Source organism: Camelina sativa, chromosome 3 (assembly GCF_030686135.1).
Source record: "Camelina sativa cultivar CO46 ecotype springtype chromosome 3, ASM3068613v1".
In the NCBI taxonomy this organism is placed as follows: Eukaryota; Viridiplantae; Streptophyta; class Magnoliopsida; order Brassicales; family Brassicaceae; genus Camelina; species Camelina sativa.
This window is the reverse complement of record NC_141882.1, coordinates 16,355,300-16,375,013: the sequence shown is the minus strand read 5'-3', so window position 1 is coordinate 16,375,013 and position 19,714 is coordinate 16,355,300. Positions and strand designations below refer to the sequence as shown.

General features: G+C 37.1%; 2 protein-coding genes and 1 pseudogene across 3 annotated transcripts; all 3 read right to left on the bottom strand.

Annotated features, from left to right (window-relative positions):
• Positions 1-8,547: 8,547 nt before the first annotated feature.
• On the bottom strand, positions 8,548-10,173 carry LOC104777458 (RING-H2 finger protein ATL34 pseudogene; annotated as a pseudogene). The gene has a single exon (XR_015593671.1). The product of XR_015593671.1 is annotated as an RING-H2 finger protein ATL34 pseudogene (transcript).
• A 4,041-nt stretch (positions 10,174-14,214) lies between these two features.
• Positions 14,215-14,562, bottom strand: LOC147947009 (uncharacterized). The gene has a single exon (XM_087507326.1). The coding sequence runs from the start codon at positions 14,560-14,562 to the stop codon at positions 14,215-14,217; it is 348 nt and encodes a 115-aa protein (XP_087363452.1).
• A 4,337-nt stretch (positions 14,563-18,899) lies between these two features.
• On the bottom strand, positions 18,900-19,448 carry LOC147947008 (uncharacterized). Its single transcript, XM_087507325.1, has one exon. The coding sequence runs from the start codon at positions 19,446-19,448 to the stop codon at positions 18,900-18,902; it is 549 nt and encodes a 182-aa protein (XP_087363451.1).
• Positions 19,449-19,714: the final 266 nt, after the last annotated feature.

Below are 19,714 nucleotides of genomic sequence, written 5' to 3'. Positions count from 1 at the left end.
CATTAAAAAAGTTTCAGCAATAGAACAAAGTTAAAAGCAATATTTTGAACAAAATGCATTTGTGTATTCATCTTTTTTGATGCTACATGTCCTGCAAATTAATAGAAATAATAATAACATCGTGAAAAATTTGTTAATCCCAAAAACCTTAGTTATTATGCATAAGAAACTTTGTTAACACTTCAAAGTCAAATATTGGGTAGTATGCATTATGAAATTGAGAAACAAAACTAAATTCGAAGAAACGACGATGAAACACGTAGTAATATCTAGGAATCTTTTTATATAGTTGCTTCGATTAGACAACAAACAAGCCTTCGAGACTTTTTCAGAAACAATGATGTGTCAAACAAAAGGTTAATAAAAAAACAAAGTAAAATATTTTACCAAGAAAAAAGCTAGTCGAAATTATTTTGTTTGGTAAAAAATATGTTATCATCTCTTTGCTTATATAGAGTGGTGTATTTAGAATCCTTTTCCTTTTAGGATTAACAAAATTTTTTTTAATATAATAAGATTACAATTATCTTATGCATCGTCTACATGCATCATTTTACAAGCTTGAAATTGTGAGTTCTGATCGTTAAAATTGACATGTGTCACGATCTTATGAGTTACTAACTTTGATATGTGATTTTTGATCGTTAAAATTGACACGTGTCACGATATGATGAGTTACTAACTTGGATATTTAATCGTTAAAACTGACACATGTCACAATTTGGTTAGTTTTCAACTTTGATCTTTGATCATTAAAACTAACACGTGTTACAATCTGGTGAGTGACTGATTTTGAGAACCAAGCTTTATATTATAACTAGACAAGGGCCCCAAAATCGTGCGGGTTTAAAAATTGTTGAAGAAAATAAATCCTAAACCTTAAACAGTTTTTTGAAAATATATAAAGAAATTTTATTTCCTAAAGTAAATATATAAATAATTTAAAATAGAGAATATTTAAGTTTACCTTCATATATTTATTTATATTTATATTTTTTAATATATTATAAAATTATTACAAGAATCTAAAGCCTAATTATATGCCACTTAAACTTTTGCAAAATAATCATCATTACAAATATTATTATTGTCAAATTTCAAAAACGTTTTACAACTTATTCACAAAATATTTGACATGCAACTAATACATCAAAGCAACATCTAATAAGTAACCACATATAATTTTACTCTATGTTTTACCATTAAAAATATGTTCTTATACCCAAAATTATTTTATTGTTAAAGTATGCACTTTATCACCACCTATAAAATGTCTTCTAAACAAATTAAACAAGTTTTATGTTGATTTACTTTTATTTTGGCATAATTATAGTTATTATAATTACTAAAATTGTTTTGTGACATAATTTCTTTAACCATGAAATTTTTTTTTACTGCAAAGATATTTTGGATGAACAACTCGAGGAAAGTTGAGAAATTGAAAGAAACTTAATATAATATAATAAAAATAAAAATTTGAAAATTATAATCATGATGGTATATTTATAACTCATATATACAACAAAATAAACTTTATATACAATCTAAAACATGACATATGTTATAATCACGTTAAGGATCAACGACCTATTTACTCTTCAGAAATATCCAATTGTACCAAAACAACTTAAAGCTATGACCTCGTCTCAAATATTCTCGAATCATAAATTCACAACTTATTTTTACCCAAATCAAAACTTCTCATATATTTCTTTATATACCTTGTTTAAACGGTTTACGAACCTAATCCGATAGAAAACAACACAAATCCAATTTGATACCAATTTTAAAATGGTATACCGTTTCAATTTCTCAAATTTGAAACCGCTTCTCAATTACTCGATCAAGCAGCTCTTGTTTCAGTACCGGAATCATCAACATTATTCAGAAAATACAACTCTAAATTTTGACCAAAAACATCAACGACCGACTTATCTTCCAAACTTATAATGCTACTAACTGTAGAATCACTTTTGGAACCTCCATCAGTGTCTCTATCCTCGATTAAATTAGCGGGCTTATATATTTCGATTTCATTTCATTGTATCTGATAGCTTCCATTAAAAAAACCGCATGAATCAAAGACCCATGCAATATATCGACAAAATTATATCAGAAAAAAAAAAATCAAAGATCAAAGCTTTCTATATAAACATGTAATGTTATGTAGATATAATGTTATTTTCTTAATTAGCTGTCCTAATATGTTTCAAATAAAAAATTCTTTTGACATAACTTATGTTATTTTTTTTAAATTTGTTATTCACTATTTATTTATTAATAATAATATACATGTTTAGTGAATTACTTTTTTGTTTATACATGTCAAAATCTTGTTGAGTAAACACGTATAATATAAGTAACGTACAATGGAAAATAGATTGGTTTTGTTAATTTTCTTTTTTGATTTAATTTTTTTTTAGATAAAAACATGTAAATTTTATTTTGATTTGATGTTTTTTTCTTAATTAGCTGTTTTGAAAAATAATAATTTTTTGACACGTGTCAACATCCCATCATTGTACTTGACACGTGTCATGATCATGTTAATGAGTAATTTGAAAACTCAACTATATATATTAAATTTTTAAATATAATAAAAATATTAGTTCAGACTTCTATTTAAGCTTTTTTCGTAAGACTCCCAATTGATTCTTAATGATCTTCGTTTTCTTCGCATGTGCCTTCACAAATTGGCTAACCATAGAGACATAAAATTTTATTTATTTATTTTTTTGTGCAAACAAAGACATAAAATTTATTGTGTTAGGTTATATAGTATAATTATACGACCAAATATGGATGACACATAATATATTTATTTTACCATGTAGTGGTTGAGAATCTTTGTAACAGTGAAACTTGGCACATAGTATATTTATATTAGTTGTTTTATTTTTAATATAATAAGATTACAATTCTTTTATGCTTTGTTTTACTAATCTTAAAAATTATGATTTTTAATCGTTAAAATTGACACGTGTCACGATCTGATGAGTTACTAACTTTGATCTCTAATCGTTAAAATTGACACGTGTCACGATCTGGTGAGTTTTTTACTTTGATCTCTAATCTTTTAAATTAACACGTGTCACGATCTCGTGAGTTACTAACTTTGAGAACAAAGGTTTATATAAGAAGACTAGATAAGGATCCGCCCGATGCGCGGGTTTAAAGTTTTGTAAATAAAATAAAATTTAATAAAAATATATTAAAATTTATTGTACATTATTTAAATTTTTTTTGCTATAATACATTGATTTATATTCATATACAAATCTTTTATGTATGTTAACATTAAAAGTATATTTTTAACGTAGGTATATTGTATGTTACAAATATGTTACTTACCACCACCTAGAAAATGTCTATATAAACAAATTAAACTAACTATTATATATCTCTTTACTTTTACTTTTGCATAGTTTCTTTAATCACTAAAATTGGTGGCTCAAAAAACATTTTGAATAAAAAATAAATTACATCACAATAGTGTATGTCTAACCATAGAGACAACCCTCGCTTCTGCCCTCTTCCCTTATGGAGAAAACCTTACGTCCAACCTCCTCCACCATGGAGAGAACCTTCGTTCCGCCTTCCTCCCTTGGGGAGATAACTTTTCGTCTAACCTCTCCCACCTTCCTCCCTTGGGGAGATAACCTTGCGTTCAACCTACTCCACCATAGAGAGAATCTCGGCTCTGCCTCTCCTCCTATGTGGAGAGAACATATTCACGTCTTTTAGCTATCTCAAAGTGGCTTGCTCTCCAGCAACCAATGAAACTAAAGAGTTTTTTCCAATGTCACAAAATCTTTTGATAGTAACTAATGTTATATTTCCCAATGCATTCATGGAAGTTTCTTTGACATACCATGATGTAGCCTCTGTCTTCAAGCTCCTATGGTTTTATCAACAATGATTTATGTTTTTCCAATATATCTATGTTTGTTGTAGGCTTGTGTTTGATTAGCATATTTTATCTAACCATTGGGTTAATGACCTTCTCCTCTCGATCTCCTTTTGAGATTGAACGAATGGTAACAATTATGTTTGCACAAAAAAATGTCTATGACCAACCAATCAAGGTTGAGAAATTAGAAGAAAACTAATTTGACATAATTAATGAAATCATAGAAAATTGTAAGCACAGTAATATATGAATCTCAGATAATTCAAAGATGAAAATATAAATTAAATAAAACAATCTAAAACTATACTACAATAAATTTTAAAATACAGTATTAGAAAAAGAAGATGCATATATTAATCTTCCATTTTAAATTGGGTCAACATATTAATCTTACCTCTTCCAAACTGAAAAAGTAGAAAGTAGGAGAATATTTTGGTTTTAAAAAATAAAGAAAATTAGTCTTCCCATTAAATAAAGTTTGACCAATAGAACAAAGCTGAAAACAATTTTTTGAATAAATTATTTTGTTAGATGAATAATATGAGACAGACTATGTTTATATAGAAGTGAGCATTTGAATTTTTTAGAATAATAAATTTATGTATATTTTCTTTAATCTTTTTTCTAGTTTAAGAGAAAAATTGTTCCAATGAGCTTATTTTTTTTTTAAAAGTTTATTGCTTCCCACTTTCTTATAAGACGTACTATCGTTTAACGATAAGAATGTTTTCTGTTTAGTTGATCTAGTGTTATATAATCTATGTTGTTATCTTGCATTTGTGTATTCATCTTTTTTATGCTATATGTCCAGTAAATTAATAGAAATTAGGACCGGATCCGCGCTACGACGCGAGGAATAATCTAGTATTTATTTTAGCGGTTCCATTATGTATGGTTTTATTATTTGATGCAGAACTATATATATATATATATATATATATATATATATATATATATATATATATATTTTTGACAATCAGCGGAACTATCTTTTATATGTGTATATTTGGGATTGTATACAATTTAAAAGAACAAAAGAGAGTGAAGTATATAATAGTGAGACATTTAGTTCTTTGTCTACGCGTCATATAACTGCACATAGTAATCTAACAAATTGGTGATGATAATATATAAAATGATTTTTTAGTTTATGATTTTAATTTGTGGTAGGCAAAATTAATTAACTAAATTCGAAAACCAACTTACCTATATTTTAAATTGGGTTTGTTTATAAAAGTAAGTGGTCTGGGTTAAAAAAATTACTTACAATTTCGTTTGGGCCTACGTTGGGTTTTTTTTTTTGTTGACTTTTTATCCTCTTCCTAAACCCCTCTCTCTCTCTACAGATCTGACTTAACATTTCTTCTGCAGATTCTCAAATCATTGTCTCTCCGTTTCGACCACCATTTTTCCTCCTATTGACTTTAAATTCAGTTATAATTTTCAGAGATTACATTATCGAAATACACCATATAATCCAATTCACTACTTGATTCAACCAAACATATTTTGGTAAACGATTACATCCGGAAAGGGGAGAAGCAATCTGAATAGTCGAATCCAATCGATGTGTGTTTTGGGGTTGATAAAATATGCAAGTCGGGAGGATTACGTTTGGACCCATGAGTATATCTACTCGACTAATCAAACCAATTGAGTTGGTAAGTTGCTTATTATTCTGAAGTACTTACTTTTAAGATTTTACGGATCCTATAGCTTCCGAATTGCTTATCTATCCTCTTCATGTTCTTATATCAAATTTGACAATTATGTTTCGCATAGCATAATTGTAATCTTTATAGATGATTAACATTATGATATATATGAATACTTGACATCATTTATATTTTAATGCAGTACATGTTTAAGCAACTTAGGTTATCAAGAGATTTGACATGAGAGGCCAAAGTTTCAAACTTCCCTTCCTTTAGGCGCTTGCTCTCAAAAAAAAAAAAAGGGAAAGGGGTCAAATATTGGAATTCTCACCCAATCCAACCGAAGCATATAAACGAAGACATCATAATATCATTTAGATATGTAGTTGTTTTCTTTAACATGTACGATTATTTAATTTAAAAGAGGTGTTATATTTATCGTTTAAACTGTTTTCCTTTTAACTGCAGGATACCAAATGACATGTACTTTCCTGTACGGTATATGTGTTTGAAGAGATAACCAAAAAGGTTAGTTACTAATCTTTAACTTTTATTACTTTAGTAGTAGAAGTAACCGATTGTGATATCTTCAAGACTATAGTATTGTAAATAAATGTGTAAATATTAATCAAAGATATACATGAATACGTCCTATTTTGCCTTCCATTTGAATTGACATTCTTTTGCAATATGACTTGTTTTATGTATCTGTTTTGTTACATTTTTGAGGATAGGGTTTTGTACGTTATTCACAGACCAGATACTGATGACAGGGCAGTAGTCTTAGAAGAATAAAGATAAACTGTAAGTCATACTAATTTATGTTTTTTACTAATACTTCTCATAGACTACATGAAACTTTTGTTGGTTGATAGAATAATATAGGATCTTAAAATATTAGATAAACAATTTAAACGAATCCTTTGCTCATTTATTTTAAAACTTTAACAACTGAACAATGACATAAATTACCATTGAACTTACTTGGAATATAGGTTCTCCGATTGTTGATTGTTCTCTTTCTTCTTTCGAAGTTTTTAAGTATGAAACACAAGCAGCTCCTCGAAAGTGAGTTGTCTTGCAACTTCACAATTAAAGTTGAGATCGAACAAAGGCTTAAATGATGGATCTTTAATGTCTTTATCCTTAAGTAAGGATGAATTATTCCGCTAATCTAGTCAATGTGAAAGTTTCAGTGATTACCCATTGTGCAGGGATGATCATTTTCTGGAACTTCCAAACTGTGGTTTCTTAACAGTTGCATTAATAAGGTACACTATTTTAATAAGAAAAAGTATTTAACTTCAAAACACTAATCATCTAAAGTATATGTGACCTGAAAAATTTGAAATAAAGAGTTCGGTAAGCTTACTGTCTCCTCCGGAGTAGTCAGTATATTGCTTTCAAGAATGAATGATTTTTCACTTGAATTCTCCTGGCTGTTTTGAATGGTCTTATGGAGAGCGGCAACCATTGAAGAAGGCTTGAAAGAATACAAAGGGGAGAAAGTTAAGAAGGTATGATGATGTAACCTTCTTACTATCATCCTATTTATATAGGAAGTCTTCAAGTATTAAGATTTAGGTATGATTTTATAGTATAATTTAGGGTATATTAGTGGAATTTGGGTGGAAATCTTCGTAGTTAATTAGGTAATATATTCTTAACAATAACGATATATATTTTTTGGTGCAGTTAAGGAAAGAAGTTTAGTCATATTCAAGTAGATTACTAAAAACGCGGTTCAGTAAGATTTTTGGAATTTTATTAAGAGATTATCTGTCAAATTAAGTAATTTAAGTAAAAAGATTGAATAGTGTAATCAATGGCTTTAATCGTTTGACGTGATTAGAAGGGAGACTAATTTAATATTCTTTTTTCCATAAATAATGTTTTAACTTTTTGCAGCCCATTAAGTTTTTTGCAGCCCATAGTAGCCCATTAATCATTTGGCGGACAAACTGATTTACGTAAAGTATCCGATTAATAATTTTCGGGTTATTTCTAAATTAAAACCCGACCCGTTCTGTTCGAATGTCAATTTTAACCTTAATGACTTGTCTTATATTTAATTTCGATAGGGATATTTTCGGGTTAAACTAAAATTGTACTTCTCTTTTACTAATATAGGGATAATAATAACACCGTGACAAATTTATTAATCTCAAAAACCTTAGTTATTATGCATAAGAAACTTTGTTAACACTTCAAAGTCAAAGATTGCGTAGTATGCATTATGAAATTGAGAAACGAAATGAAATCAAAGAAACAACGACGAAAACACGTGGTAATACCTAGGAATCTTTTTATATAGTTGCTTCGATTAGACAACAAACAAATTGTCTTCGAGACTTTTTCAACAACAATGATATGTCAAACAAAAGGTTAATAAAAAAACAAAGTAAAACATTTTACCAAGAAAAAAAAAAGCTAGTCGAAATTATTTTGTTTGGTGAAAAATAGGTCATCATCTCTTTGCTTATTAGTGGTGTATTTACAATCTTTTTCCTTTTAGAATTAACAAAGTTTTTTTTTAATATAATAAGATATTACAATTATCTTATGCATCGTTTTACCAAGCTTGAAATTTTGAGTTTTGATCGTTAGAATTGACACGTGTCACGATATTATGAGTTACTAACTTTGATATGTGATTTCTGATCGTACTAACTTGGATATTTAATCGTTAAAACTAACACGTGTTACGATCTGGTTAGTTTTCAACTTTGATATTTGATCGTTAAAACTAACACGTGTTACGATCTGGTGTGTTATTTGAGAACCAAGTTTTTTTTTAACAACAAAAAAAATCTCAGAAATTAAAAAAATCTCAGAAATTACTCTAGGAGTTTTTTGTTATGTGGTTATCAGTTGATCTGAGTCAAGTATTTAACATTCTAGTATCACATGAACATTAGCATCCTATTCTAGTTATCACATGAACAGAGCATAGCTGCATAGGACAACTCGGAAGAATTGTTATATATAAAGAAGAGGATTTTATATCAATCGTAATTATAATCCAAAGTTCACAATCGTATACTATTAAATCCTTCGATTCACATAGAAACTGTACAATATAGCTCTCTTGTGCTCGTGTTTACCTCCACACAATTTGTATAAAAACCTACATATATATATATATATATTGTTTCATGGTTAAGACACACCTACATACAATATAGCTCTCTTGTGCTCGTGTTTACGTTCTCTATAATCTAACCTTGTCAATAAGAAAAGTTGATGTAGTGATCAACAAATATATACTAGACCATCTCTGGCCTAAGGCGTTCAAATGACCCTTCTCCAAGCTCTTTTTCCTTGCTGCCTTTAGTTGACTGGAGAGAGGCAGTCTGAAAAGAGAAAGAGAAAGAAAGAGAAATGTTTCGTCGATTATATCGGCGTCCATAAGGTAAAACTCTCCTCTCGCTCCCAACGCTACCACTCCTATAGCCTTGCCTTGAACTCCTAGCTTGTGGTAACGTCGTGCGGCTCAATTGCCTACGTATCTCTTCTGGTAACTGCAATGTGAATCTGTCAAGGTTCTCTCCACGTGGAACTAGAGAATGTCCGGTTGAATGAGATCTTGGGAACAAAATCTCTGTTATTCTCCAGTTTGATAACCCTGTTGACCTCGACCGAGGCGGTCTGTTTGCCCCCGTGTTATTGCTCCACGTCAATCTATCTAACAAACGTACATCTTCTGGAGATTCCAATATACTTCTTCGCGTGTTTCCATCTTCAAGATCCATATCTTGATTATCATGTGGGTGTATACATGGATTTAAAGAGCTTTGATCGCTACCTGGTTTAGGAGGGAGATTAGCACGACAAACTGGACAGGTAGACCGAGAAGAGAGCCAGACATCTATGCAAACAACATGAAATGCATGGCTACAAGGAGGCATCAAACGCAGCGTTTCTTCGTCCTCAAACTCATTCAGGCAGATGGCACATTCCACGCCGCCTTTGCCTATCTTTAACCCTTTAACTTGTGAGTAAAGAAAGGAAGGAAACGACTTTATCACATCCGGTTCAAGTCCACGGCTTGTCCTCCTCGTCCACGCTACTTCTCCACCACCTCCTTCGGTATCATCAGAGCTGGTTCCAGGAGGAGATGTGCTTGTGTATTTATAGCAAACGCAACAAGCCAACATGCTGAATAAGAGTGTAAACATAAACATTCCAATGATTACCGCGGGTACTTGATTCGTTCTTGGAGCAATATATGGACTGGTGAGTCCTGGCTGCTGCTGGCTAGTGGCTTGGAGAACAAGCAGAAATAAGAAGACAACATGATGCAATGGCAGGACCGGAGTCTTTCCCATTGTCCTCATGTAAAGGGGCTTTTTTTGTGTGGCTGTGTTACTACACAATCATCTTTTGAACTCCATGTTCCAAGGTAGGGAAGAAGTCCATGTTTCATGCCATAAAAATGAAATGTTTGGGTGAAGTGCTTAGCACGTTTGATCATGACTGAAAGTATTAATTCTATTATCTATCATTTTGGAATATTTCATTTTAGTTTAGTCGTAATGATTGGTTCGGCTTTGTTCATCTGACGTTTTGACTTTGAAGAGGTCGTAGCTTTTAATACAACTTCACCTTCCCTCACCCTCTTTAACTAATGAGTTGGTTAAGCAACTTGACTCTTTGGCGAAAAAGTTTATTATTTTTTTTCTTTTTCTTTACCTAGTCTGATGGTTAATTAAGTTGAAATTGAAAGATTCATACATTAACTAGTAACTAGGTTGGTACCAGTGCTACGCCGTATGATTGATTTTTTATTTTATTTTTCTTATATTTGTTTGTTTTGTTTTTTTTATTTTATAATTTAATATGTTATTTGGAATCAATTCATAAGTTTTTAATAATTTTATAGTCTTTTTTTTTGTTATTTACATCATCATATGATACTTGAGTTTTTTATTTCATAAATTTAGTTTTGGAATATATTTTAAATTTATTACCAAATAAGTTTAGGGATTACAAACCATTAATATTTGATTTGTTTCTCACTCAGAAACCCTTTAGAACAGTAAGAGAGATTACTCTTTGATGTCTATATTGTAAATTTTTTTGATAGATCTCTTAGAGTACTTTAGGTTTAGGCACTTCAACCTTCGCCTCCTAAATCTCACATAATTTATCTCTTACAACATTACAACATATTTCTACTTGTTCTTATCTTAACCTAACACCTAAAACTAAACAAACCCATTTAATCACTTGAAAAGCTTATGATTAAGTTGGAAGCTCATCAGTCACTTGACAAGCTTATGATTAAGTTTTTCAAGCTATATATGCTAATCTAGCAACATCTTAAAGAAAAAATAGAAAAACAAATCAAATTTTTACATTTTTTTTACAACAAATTTTTACATTCTTACATGTAAAATATGACAAACAGCGGGATACTATTTTGAATATTTTTTTAGTATAAATATAATTTGGACAATATATATTTTTTTTTAGAATTTGATGAGTTATCTTTACTTGTAAATTTTACTTCTTAAATTATTTTTTTTCTTTATTTATCTAGTTGAATTTAGTATAATTATTTTATCGGTTGCCAACTAAAATGTCATTATGTCGTTCTAAAGTTGAGTGTCATGCAATATCGACATCATAATATGCTTCTAACTCAAACCGAAGGTGATGAATGATGTACCATTGGAAATTTTAATGATGTTTGCAATGTTTGTTTCAACTACAAGTTTTTTGACTAACTGAAAATATATTTAATACACATGTTTTATGTTCTATTATTGTAATATTTTTATTACACATATGTATTTTTACTACAATAATGGTCCAATGGCCTTTTTTCATTGTTTATTCTCCTCTATTAGATATAGTTTTTTAATTGGTTTAGAAATTTTAGCTGTATTAATTCAAATGTTTTTATTGGCTATTGATTTTAACTGATGTGTCAATACCAACTTGAATGTTAAAGTTGATGTGTCATGCTCTGGTGAAAACATACAAGTTTTATTGTATTGATGATATCTCTCTGAATAAATTATTTTTTGTGCCAAAAAATTCTTTGTTTCCAAGTTTCTGTTTAAACAGATCAGCTAGTAGGCCTTCATTTTAATAACACATCTTTTAAGGTTCAGTTTAAGGGTCTACAAGAATACTTATATATAAAGTAGTCATGTCGGTGCTAAGATATTTTTATAAATTTCATTTGATTCTCCAAAAATTCTTAGTGATCTCGAGATTCAGAGTATTTTCTGTTACTACACTCATAGTCAAGTACACGTTGTATGGTCTACTCTGGCATGGTTATGCGGAAGGGAGGCCCAAAATAAGTCTATTACTAGGGATATGAGAATTCTACGTTCGTAAAGCCCGTCGGGTTCGAGGGACAGCGTTTGAGAAATGACCATATAAACTGTTTTGGTCCTGATGTGAGAGGATATGTGGGCCTAAACCCGGAACTTCTTAAAAAAAATGATTAAAACGTCCGCCAAGTGCTATGATCGTGGGTATGTACGGACTTTGATTTTTGCATCTTGAACGTGTATACCATTAACCATAGATATACTCTATTAGGCAAGGTTCTCACCATTATACAGTTGCTTTAACATCGACTTCGTCTCTGCTGCAAAGTTGCATCTATCGATCTTTCTCAAGACCTTATTTTTTACGTTTAAGAAGATAATGTCCATCGTCGCTTTATCACACTATAATATCCTTGTCGCTTTATCTTCAATCCATTGAACTTTCTTCGCTGAGTTTGCCTCTTCCTTTTCTGCTTACGGCAAGAGCGGAGCTTGCTCAACAAGCGTATCATTTAACCCTATAACCCTTATATGAACGAACATCCTTGTCTTCTGAGCGATAAATCTTTAAATCCGTCTAATTGTTTACTAATGCCTATTTTGATCTCAAACGGAACCATACTGAAACTATGAAGTGGATGAAGAAGAAACTAGTTTGGTTATGCTTATGGAGTTGGTGCACTGATAATTTTGTTCTTATGTAAGGTGTTGCCGAGCTAGGTTCATTTATACTACAAGAAAACATCATGTTTTCCTACCTCAGATATCATAGGAAAATGGTAACAAACAAGTATGTCCTTCCGGTTTTCTACTAGTTAGTATTATTATGTCTAGTAGGATTTGTTGTAACGGTGAGTGTACTTTGGTTTAGTTCTCATATATGATTGTAACGTCTGAACTTTTATGGTATGGTATTGAATGATATCAAATTCTAGAGAGCGTTTTTAATCCTTTACTTTCAAAAACATTGAATTATTGTTCACAAAACATCTACACGAATCGATCCGGTTCTATAGCTTCGTGTTTGAGATATTCAAATCAAGCCGATTCTTTTCCACAACTGTGAGCTCCAATACCAATTTATATGACCTACACCTCATCTCTACATGAATACACCTCACAACTCTGTTTCGTTCACTTGTTTGTACAGTTGCAAAGATTAAGAAAGAACAAAATAGAAAGCAAGAAAGAACATGCACACGAGACTTTAACCAGTTTATCTCCAAACCGGAGCTGAGATTTTCTGTGGAATTCATTAGATCACGTTGCAGGTTCTTGATCGAAGTAATTGAGATTCCCCCTCTTACGATTATACAATAGTGAAAGAGATAAAGTGTAGACATAGAGAAATCTAAACTTACATTATGCAAACTAACCTATAATTGTTAATTTCCTTGTAGTCCAAATATGAATCGATTTCTATAAATTTTAATGCCTTTGTCTGATTGTCTCGTTATCATTGAATGATAGGTTCATAAAAATTAAAATGTTAATTAGTCTATGTATTTATGTTATATTTGTCAAGACTAACAACTAAAACGATATAGTTTCGTTAAAAGGCCTTACATGTACCAAGGCCAATAAGAATGTGAAGGCTAGTGAACAAACGCTCAAGCCCAAGATCATCCAACAACTACCTGCAGAACAAGATAAGAACAGAGGATTAGCACAGCTTACAGCTTGTACGAAAGTGATGACAAAGAATAGCGTAGAAACTGGATTTCCATAATAAATTTGTTTATGGGGAAAACAAATTCAGTAAATAAACTTTTTTAGAAAACTAATCTAAGCTTTGATATTAGAAGAATTAGGGTTTCTATTGCTAAGAACAAGAAAAGAACTCAATAATTGTATTCAAAAATCGATGCCTTACAATGGAGAAGTCCTTCCCCCTTTATACATATTCATGAATCGCACAATATATTAACTTTCCTTATCAGACGAACTGAAATAAGAAAAGTTACTCTATCTCTTAGATTGGCCGCCGGGGGAAGTGGAAGTCGGTTCTTCATCCTCGAGGCTGGGCTTCTTCTATCCGAAGTGGGCTTAAATGACCTAACTAAGTACCTAACCGGATTTCCAGTTAAATAACCAAATTGTCTTTCTGGTTTAGTTCGGTATGTGGGGGTGCTAAATCCCGCACCAAACGACTTTCAGCGTAATTTGGCGTACTGCCGATCCAAAGTGTATTCAAAATAAAGACTTTATTAATATCTTAGCTGTATTCACTTAATCTTGAAAAGACAAGGAATTGCCTACGTACCCCAAAACGGGGATCAAGCCAACCGTAGTTCGTATTACAAAGGAAAGATGAATGGAGTCCGGATTCCCGAAAACTCCTAGTTAGGATCGTGAAGACGACTTAGCAGTAATAACGCTTCAAGTGGGTTGCGTTCCATGGATTTTTGATCCGTTCTCCGGCCATGATTACAAGTTCGTAGACGCCTGGGCGAACTGCCTTGGATACGAGGTATGGACCCTCCCACCGAGCACTGAGTTTACCGGCGTTGACATCTTTGGTGTTCTCAAAAACTTCCCGTAGAACCAGATCGCCTTCGTTGAAACGTCGCTGACGAACAGATTTGTTATAATACCGAGCAGCTGCATCTTGGTAGTGCTGTACTCGGACTAGGGCTTGATCGCGCAGTTCTTCGACAAGATCGTTGTGGTCAATCAGCATCCTGTTGTTAAGTTTGGGATTGCTGACCATCATGGTACGTCGGAGTGTCGGGACTCCTGCTTCGGCAGGGGCGAGTGCTTCGAGGCCATACGCAAGAGAAAAAGGAGATTGTCCCGTACTCCGCCGCGGGGTTGTTCGATAGGACCACAATACGCCATCAAGGTGGTCTGCCCACGCCCCCTTTCTTCGACCAAGTCTCTTTTTTAGTTAGTCGACGATCGACTTATTAGTGGCCTCAGCTTGTCCATTTCCTTGCGGGTATCGGGGAGTCGAAGTACTGAGGCGGATTTGCCACTTCGTCATGAAATGTCTGGTGATCATCGAGGTGAACTGTGTGCCGTTATCGGTGACAATCTCGTATGGAAGTCCGTGCCGACATATGATGTTCTTCCATATGAAGTTGGTTACGTCCAAGGATTGGATCCTTGTGAAGGACTCTGCTTCGACCCATTTGGTGAAAAAATCGGTCAGCACCAGGTCGTATTTCTTGGATTTTAACGCCGTCAGAGGGCCTATAGCGTCCATGGCCCAGCGTATGAAAGGATATGGAGCTGTCACGGTGTTTAGCAGTTCGGGCGGATGTGCCGCATTGGTCCGTGGCGCTGACAGGCTTCGCACTTTGCCGCGAAGGCTTCGCAGTCGGCCATCATGGTCGGCCAATAGTGTCCATCTTTTTTTATTTTGAGGGCGAGTGCGCGTCCGCCGGAATGGTTGCCACCTTCGCCTTCGTGCACCTCCATCATGATTCGCTCGGCCTTGTCCCGAGTGACGTAGGTAAGGAAAACTCCGGATGCGTTTCGGCGGAATAATTCCCCGTCCAAGAGGATGTATCTGGCACTTCGAGCCTTTAAGCGTCGGGCTGCCCATCGGTCTGGTGGGACGACGCCGTCGGAGATATAGAGTTTGATCTCAATTTTCCAGTCGTCCGGAGGCTTCGTGACGTCCGTCAGATCTTCTACTGGTTCGCTGACCTCCATCGAAACTGAGTCGTCGTTGATTACTGTTATCTAATTGTCAGGGTCGGAGCTATTTGCCAGGGCTGCGAGGGCGTCGGCTGACGCGTTTTCGTTCCGTGGGACCTTCGTCAAAGAAAAAGATGTGAATTCCCCGGACAGTGCTCGGACCAACTGCCGATACGCCCCCATTCGCTTATTTTTGGCGTCGAACTCTCCACTGAATTGGCTGACTACGAGCTGGGAGTCACAGAAGACTTGCAAATGTGTCACTCCGAGTCCTCGTGCTAACCGAAGCCCCGCAAAGACGGCCTCGTACTCCGTTTCGTTATTAGACGCTCTGAAGTTGAGCTTTAATGCTTGCTCGAGAACTTCACCGGTGGGGGACCGGAGAATGAGTCCCACTCCGGATCCTTCATTCGTCGACGAACCATCGACGAACATTGTCCAATGCTCTTCCCTAGGATTGGGGTCGTCAAGGTCAGGAGACAGCTCGATGATGAAGTCGGCCAGAACTTGCGACTTCAAGCTTGGACGGGAGCGGTATTCGATGTCATACTCACTTAGCTTGACTGCCCATTTCGCCATGCGTCCGGACTGGAGGGGGCTATGGAGGATAGTTCGGAGTGGTTGATCGGTTAACACGACGATGGAATGTGACTGGAAATAGGGTCGGAGCTTCCGTGCGGCGGTGATCACTGCGAGTGCGAGCTTCTCCAGCGTGGGGTATCGTGACTCTGCGTCGTTGAATGTTTTACTCGTATAGAAAATAGGTTTTTGATACCCGCGGTCGTCTCGAATCAACACGCCGCTGATAGCCGAACTGGAGACCGAGACGTAGAGGTACAGTGTTTCGCCGTCTTCTGGTTTGACTAATACTGGGTGGCAAGTCAAGTACTCCTTCAATTGCCGGAAGGCGGCCTCGCATTCCTCGTCCCAGTGAAAATCCTTATTTCCGCGGAGGAGTTGGTAGAAAGGGAGGCATTTATCTGTCGATCGAGCGATGAAGCGATTTAAGGCTGCAATGCGGCCGATCAGGCGTTGCACTTCTCGTTTGCTGGTCGGCGACGGCAATCCCAATATGGCCTCGATTTGTTTAGGGTTCGCTTCTATTCCCCGCTCAGTGACGATATACCCCAAGAATTCACCTGATTTGACTCCGAATGTACACTTCGTTAGGTTCAGTTTCATCTAGAAATGATCCAAGATATCGAAGCACTCAGCGAGATGCTCGATGTGCTACTCTGCGATCAAAGATTTAACCAGCATATCGTCGATGTAAACTTCCATGGTTTTTCCAAGCAAACTAGCAAACATCATGTTTACCAGCCGTTGGTAGGTTGCTCCAGCGTTTTTTAGCCCGAACGGCATGACCTTATAACAATAGGTCCCTCTATCCGTTATGAATGCCATTTTTTTGCGGTCAGTTGAACTCATGGCGATCTGGTTGTAACCTGAGAAGGCATCCATGAATGAGAGCAGTTGGTTTCCAGCCGTGGCTTCGACGAGACGGTCTATGTGTGGCAAAGGAAAGCTATCCTTGGGGCAAGCTTTGTTGAGATCGGTGAAATCCACGCATACCCTCCATTTACCGTTCTTTTTTTTTACCACGACTGGATTGGCCAGCCAGTCAGGGTACTGGACCTCAATTATCTGGTCATCTTTGAGCAGCCGCTCGACCTCGTCCTGAACTGCTTTGGCCCGATCTGGACCCAGGCGTCGTCGTTTCTGCCTTACTGGTCTGAATGTGGGATCGACTTTGAGCTTGTGGCAGATAACATCAGGGTCAATCCCGATCATGTCCTTCGTTGACCAGGCAAATGTGGAGGACCAAGATTGCAGAAAAGCGATCAGCTTTGACTTTATGTGCTCCTCCAGTTCGGCACTGATGCCAACAGTTTGTGAGGGGTCGGAGGGATCTGAAAGACCCCGACCCGGACGTCCCAGCGTCCGCGGTTACGGCTTCCATTCGGCCCCATTCCCGGCCGAATATCCTTTGATTTGGTCACTAAGCTTTGGCTCATGGCCTTGCTTCGTAGACCCCTTTACGCAGCGGAATATAACTTTAACCTTGACCCATCCCATTGTGCTTAGCCATACAACCAACCAACCCCACTGGCTTGCACATATTAGGGATGGGGACATATAGTCCCTTCGGTGCACGGTGAACGGTTGCTCTATCGGCTTCCCGAACCACTCGCGTACCCAAAGCTCGGTATCGGACGTACCGTTTAAATGACCCATCGGTCATACCATTAATACCCCGATTAACTCGTCGGTCTTGGTATCAGAGCCAGGTCCGATCAACTATCCGACCCCATAATCGAATCGCTGATCAACCACAGACCTGGGCCGATACTTCCGACTGACTTGTCGACCACTTGACCACCCGACCGATCAATCCAACCTACGGCTCGTATCGTCGATCCTTTGATCACCGATCCGACTAGCGATTGAATCACCGGTCAACTCTCGATCGATCCGTCCATTGACGTGGATCGTCGATAACCTTTCGATCGGTCCGACTCTCTGATCAAACCGTCGATCATCCTGCGATCGGTTCGTCTTCCCGGACAAACCGCCGCCTATCCTACGATCGGATCGGCCCGCTTGCCGAACCGTCGCTCGTCTCATCGTACCTTCGATAGAGAGGTAGCATGCGCATCAGTTCGGACGAGTATACTCGCCGAGCCGCACCCCCTTTTCTTCTTAGGCCTAGATGGACGATGGAAGGATGATGGTGTGTTGGAATGAAGGCCTTGCCCTTTATTTATAGTGCCCTGGCCGAAGTCTAGGCTCCAAAAGGCACCTGTCCATCATGGCCCTTCATTCGTGCACGTTCGGACATGCCTGTCCGTCCGTGCCTGTCCGGCCATGCCCGTTCGGTCATGCCGTCCCATTACCGTCCACGAGCTCCCCAGCTGGCCCGGAGACTGTCCACCACCGTCCAGCTGGTCGAGCTTAGTCGAGCTGACGCTAGCTGGACGCTAGCTGGACGAGCTGATACTAGCTGGCCTAGCTGTCCGCAGCTGGTCCATAGCTGTCCACAGCTGGCCTATAGCTGTCCATAGCTGGCCGATAGCTGTCCATAGCTGGCCGATAGCTGTCCGCAGCTGAACTACTTGTTCATCGAGCTTGTTCAGCTCATTCAGCTTGTATTCCAGCTATTTGAGCTAGTAGCTTAGCTACTTAAGCTCATATAGCTATCGATTTCCTTTAAACAAACTGCCCCTCCTTTCGGATCGCGGGACGCGGGTGTTACAGGATCGATGTTCACCTGTAAGATTCGGCACTCCGGAGACTTGAGGCGATCTCTTTCCGGCTTATGGGGACCGATAAGATGGTCCCCGCTCTATAGTTGCTACGCCTGTTCAGTCTTCCTCTGCTTCTTCTCGATAACAGAGCAAGTTCGGGCTACCCTCTTGTCACCATAAAGTGTGCAGATTCCCGTAGTGGTTGGGAACTTGAGGCAGAGGTGATAGGTCGATGGTACGGCCTGCATCGCGTATATCCACGGTACCCCCAAAATGGCATTGTAGACTGGAGGCGCGTCGATACTGCGAACTTGGTCTTCCGGGACAATCCGCCGGCTCGCACCTGCAGCTTCACGTCGCCCATCGAAAGTTTGGTGACCCCATCATAGCCCGTCAGTGTGCGAGATTCGGGTTTCAGTTGATCCGGCGTGACACCCATTTTTTCTAGCGTTTGCCAGCATATCACATTGACGGTACTTCCCGTGTCGACCAAAACCCGTTCAACGTCGAAATCGCCCGTGGAGACTTCGATGACTAGAGGGTCCGAATGGGGGTGTTGGATTCCCTTGGCATCTTCCGAAGTAAACGATATGGGGTCCGAGCAAAGTGGAGGTTCGCTTGGGGCTGCCGGAAGGCTGCAAACTTGACGCGCCCTCTTCTTTAGTGCGCGGACGGAGTCTGCGCAGTCCTCTGGTGGGCCAAGTATCATGGTTATTCGTCCTCGGACAGGAGAATTGGCCCGCTCGGGATTTTGCCCTCTCTATCGCTTGGGTGGGCCAGGCAGCTCGTCCGCCTGGAGCATCTCCTCTTGATGGTTCACCAGTACTTGGTTAGCCGGCTGTTGAACTCCGTTGGTCGGACCGTTGTGGCCTCGTCCTCCGCCGGTGCCGCGGCTGCCGTTAGATCGTCCACCACGCCATCCCCCTCGGCGTCCTCTGCCTCCACCAATGCTTTTCGGCTGAAAGGTGGCTTCGA

What these genes read in the sequence shown, in the direction of transcription:
- LOC147947009 (XM_087507326.1), bottom strand. Translation starts at nt 14,562, where the DNA reads ATGGTCAGCAATCCCAAACTTAACAACAGGATGCTGATTGACCACAAC.
- LOC147947008 (XM_087507325.1), bottom strand. Translation starts at nt 19,448, where the DNA reads ATGATACTTGGCCCACCAGAGGACTGCGCAGACTCCGTCCGCGCACTA.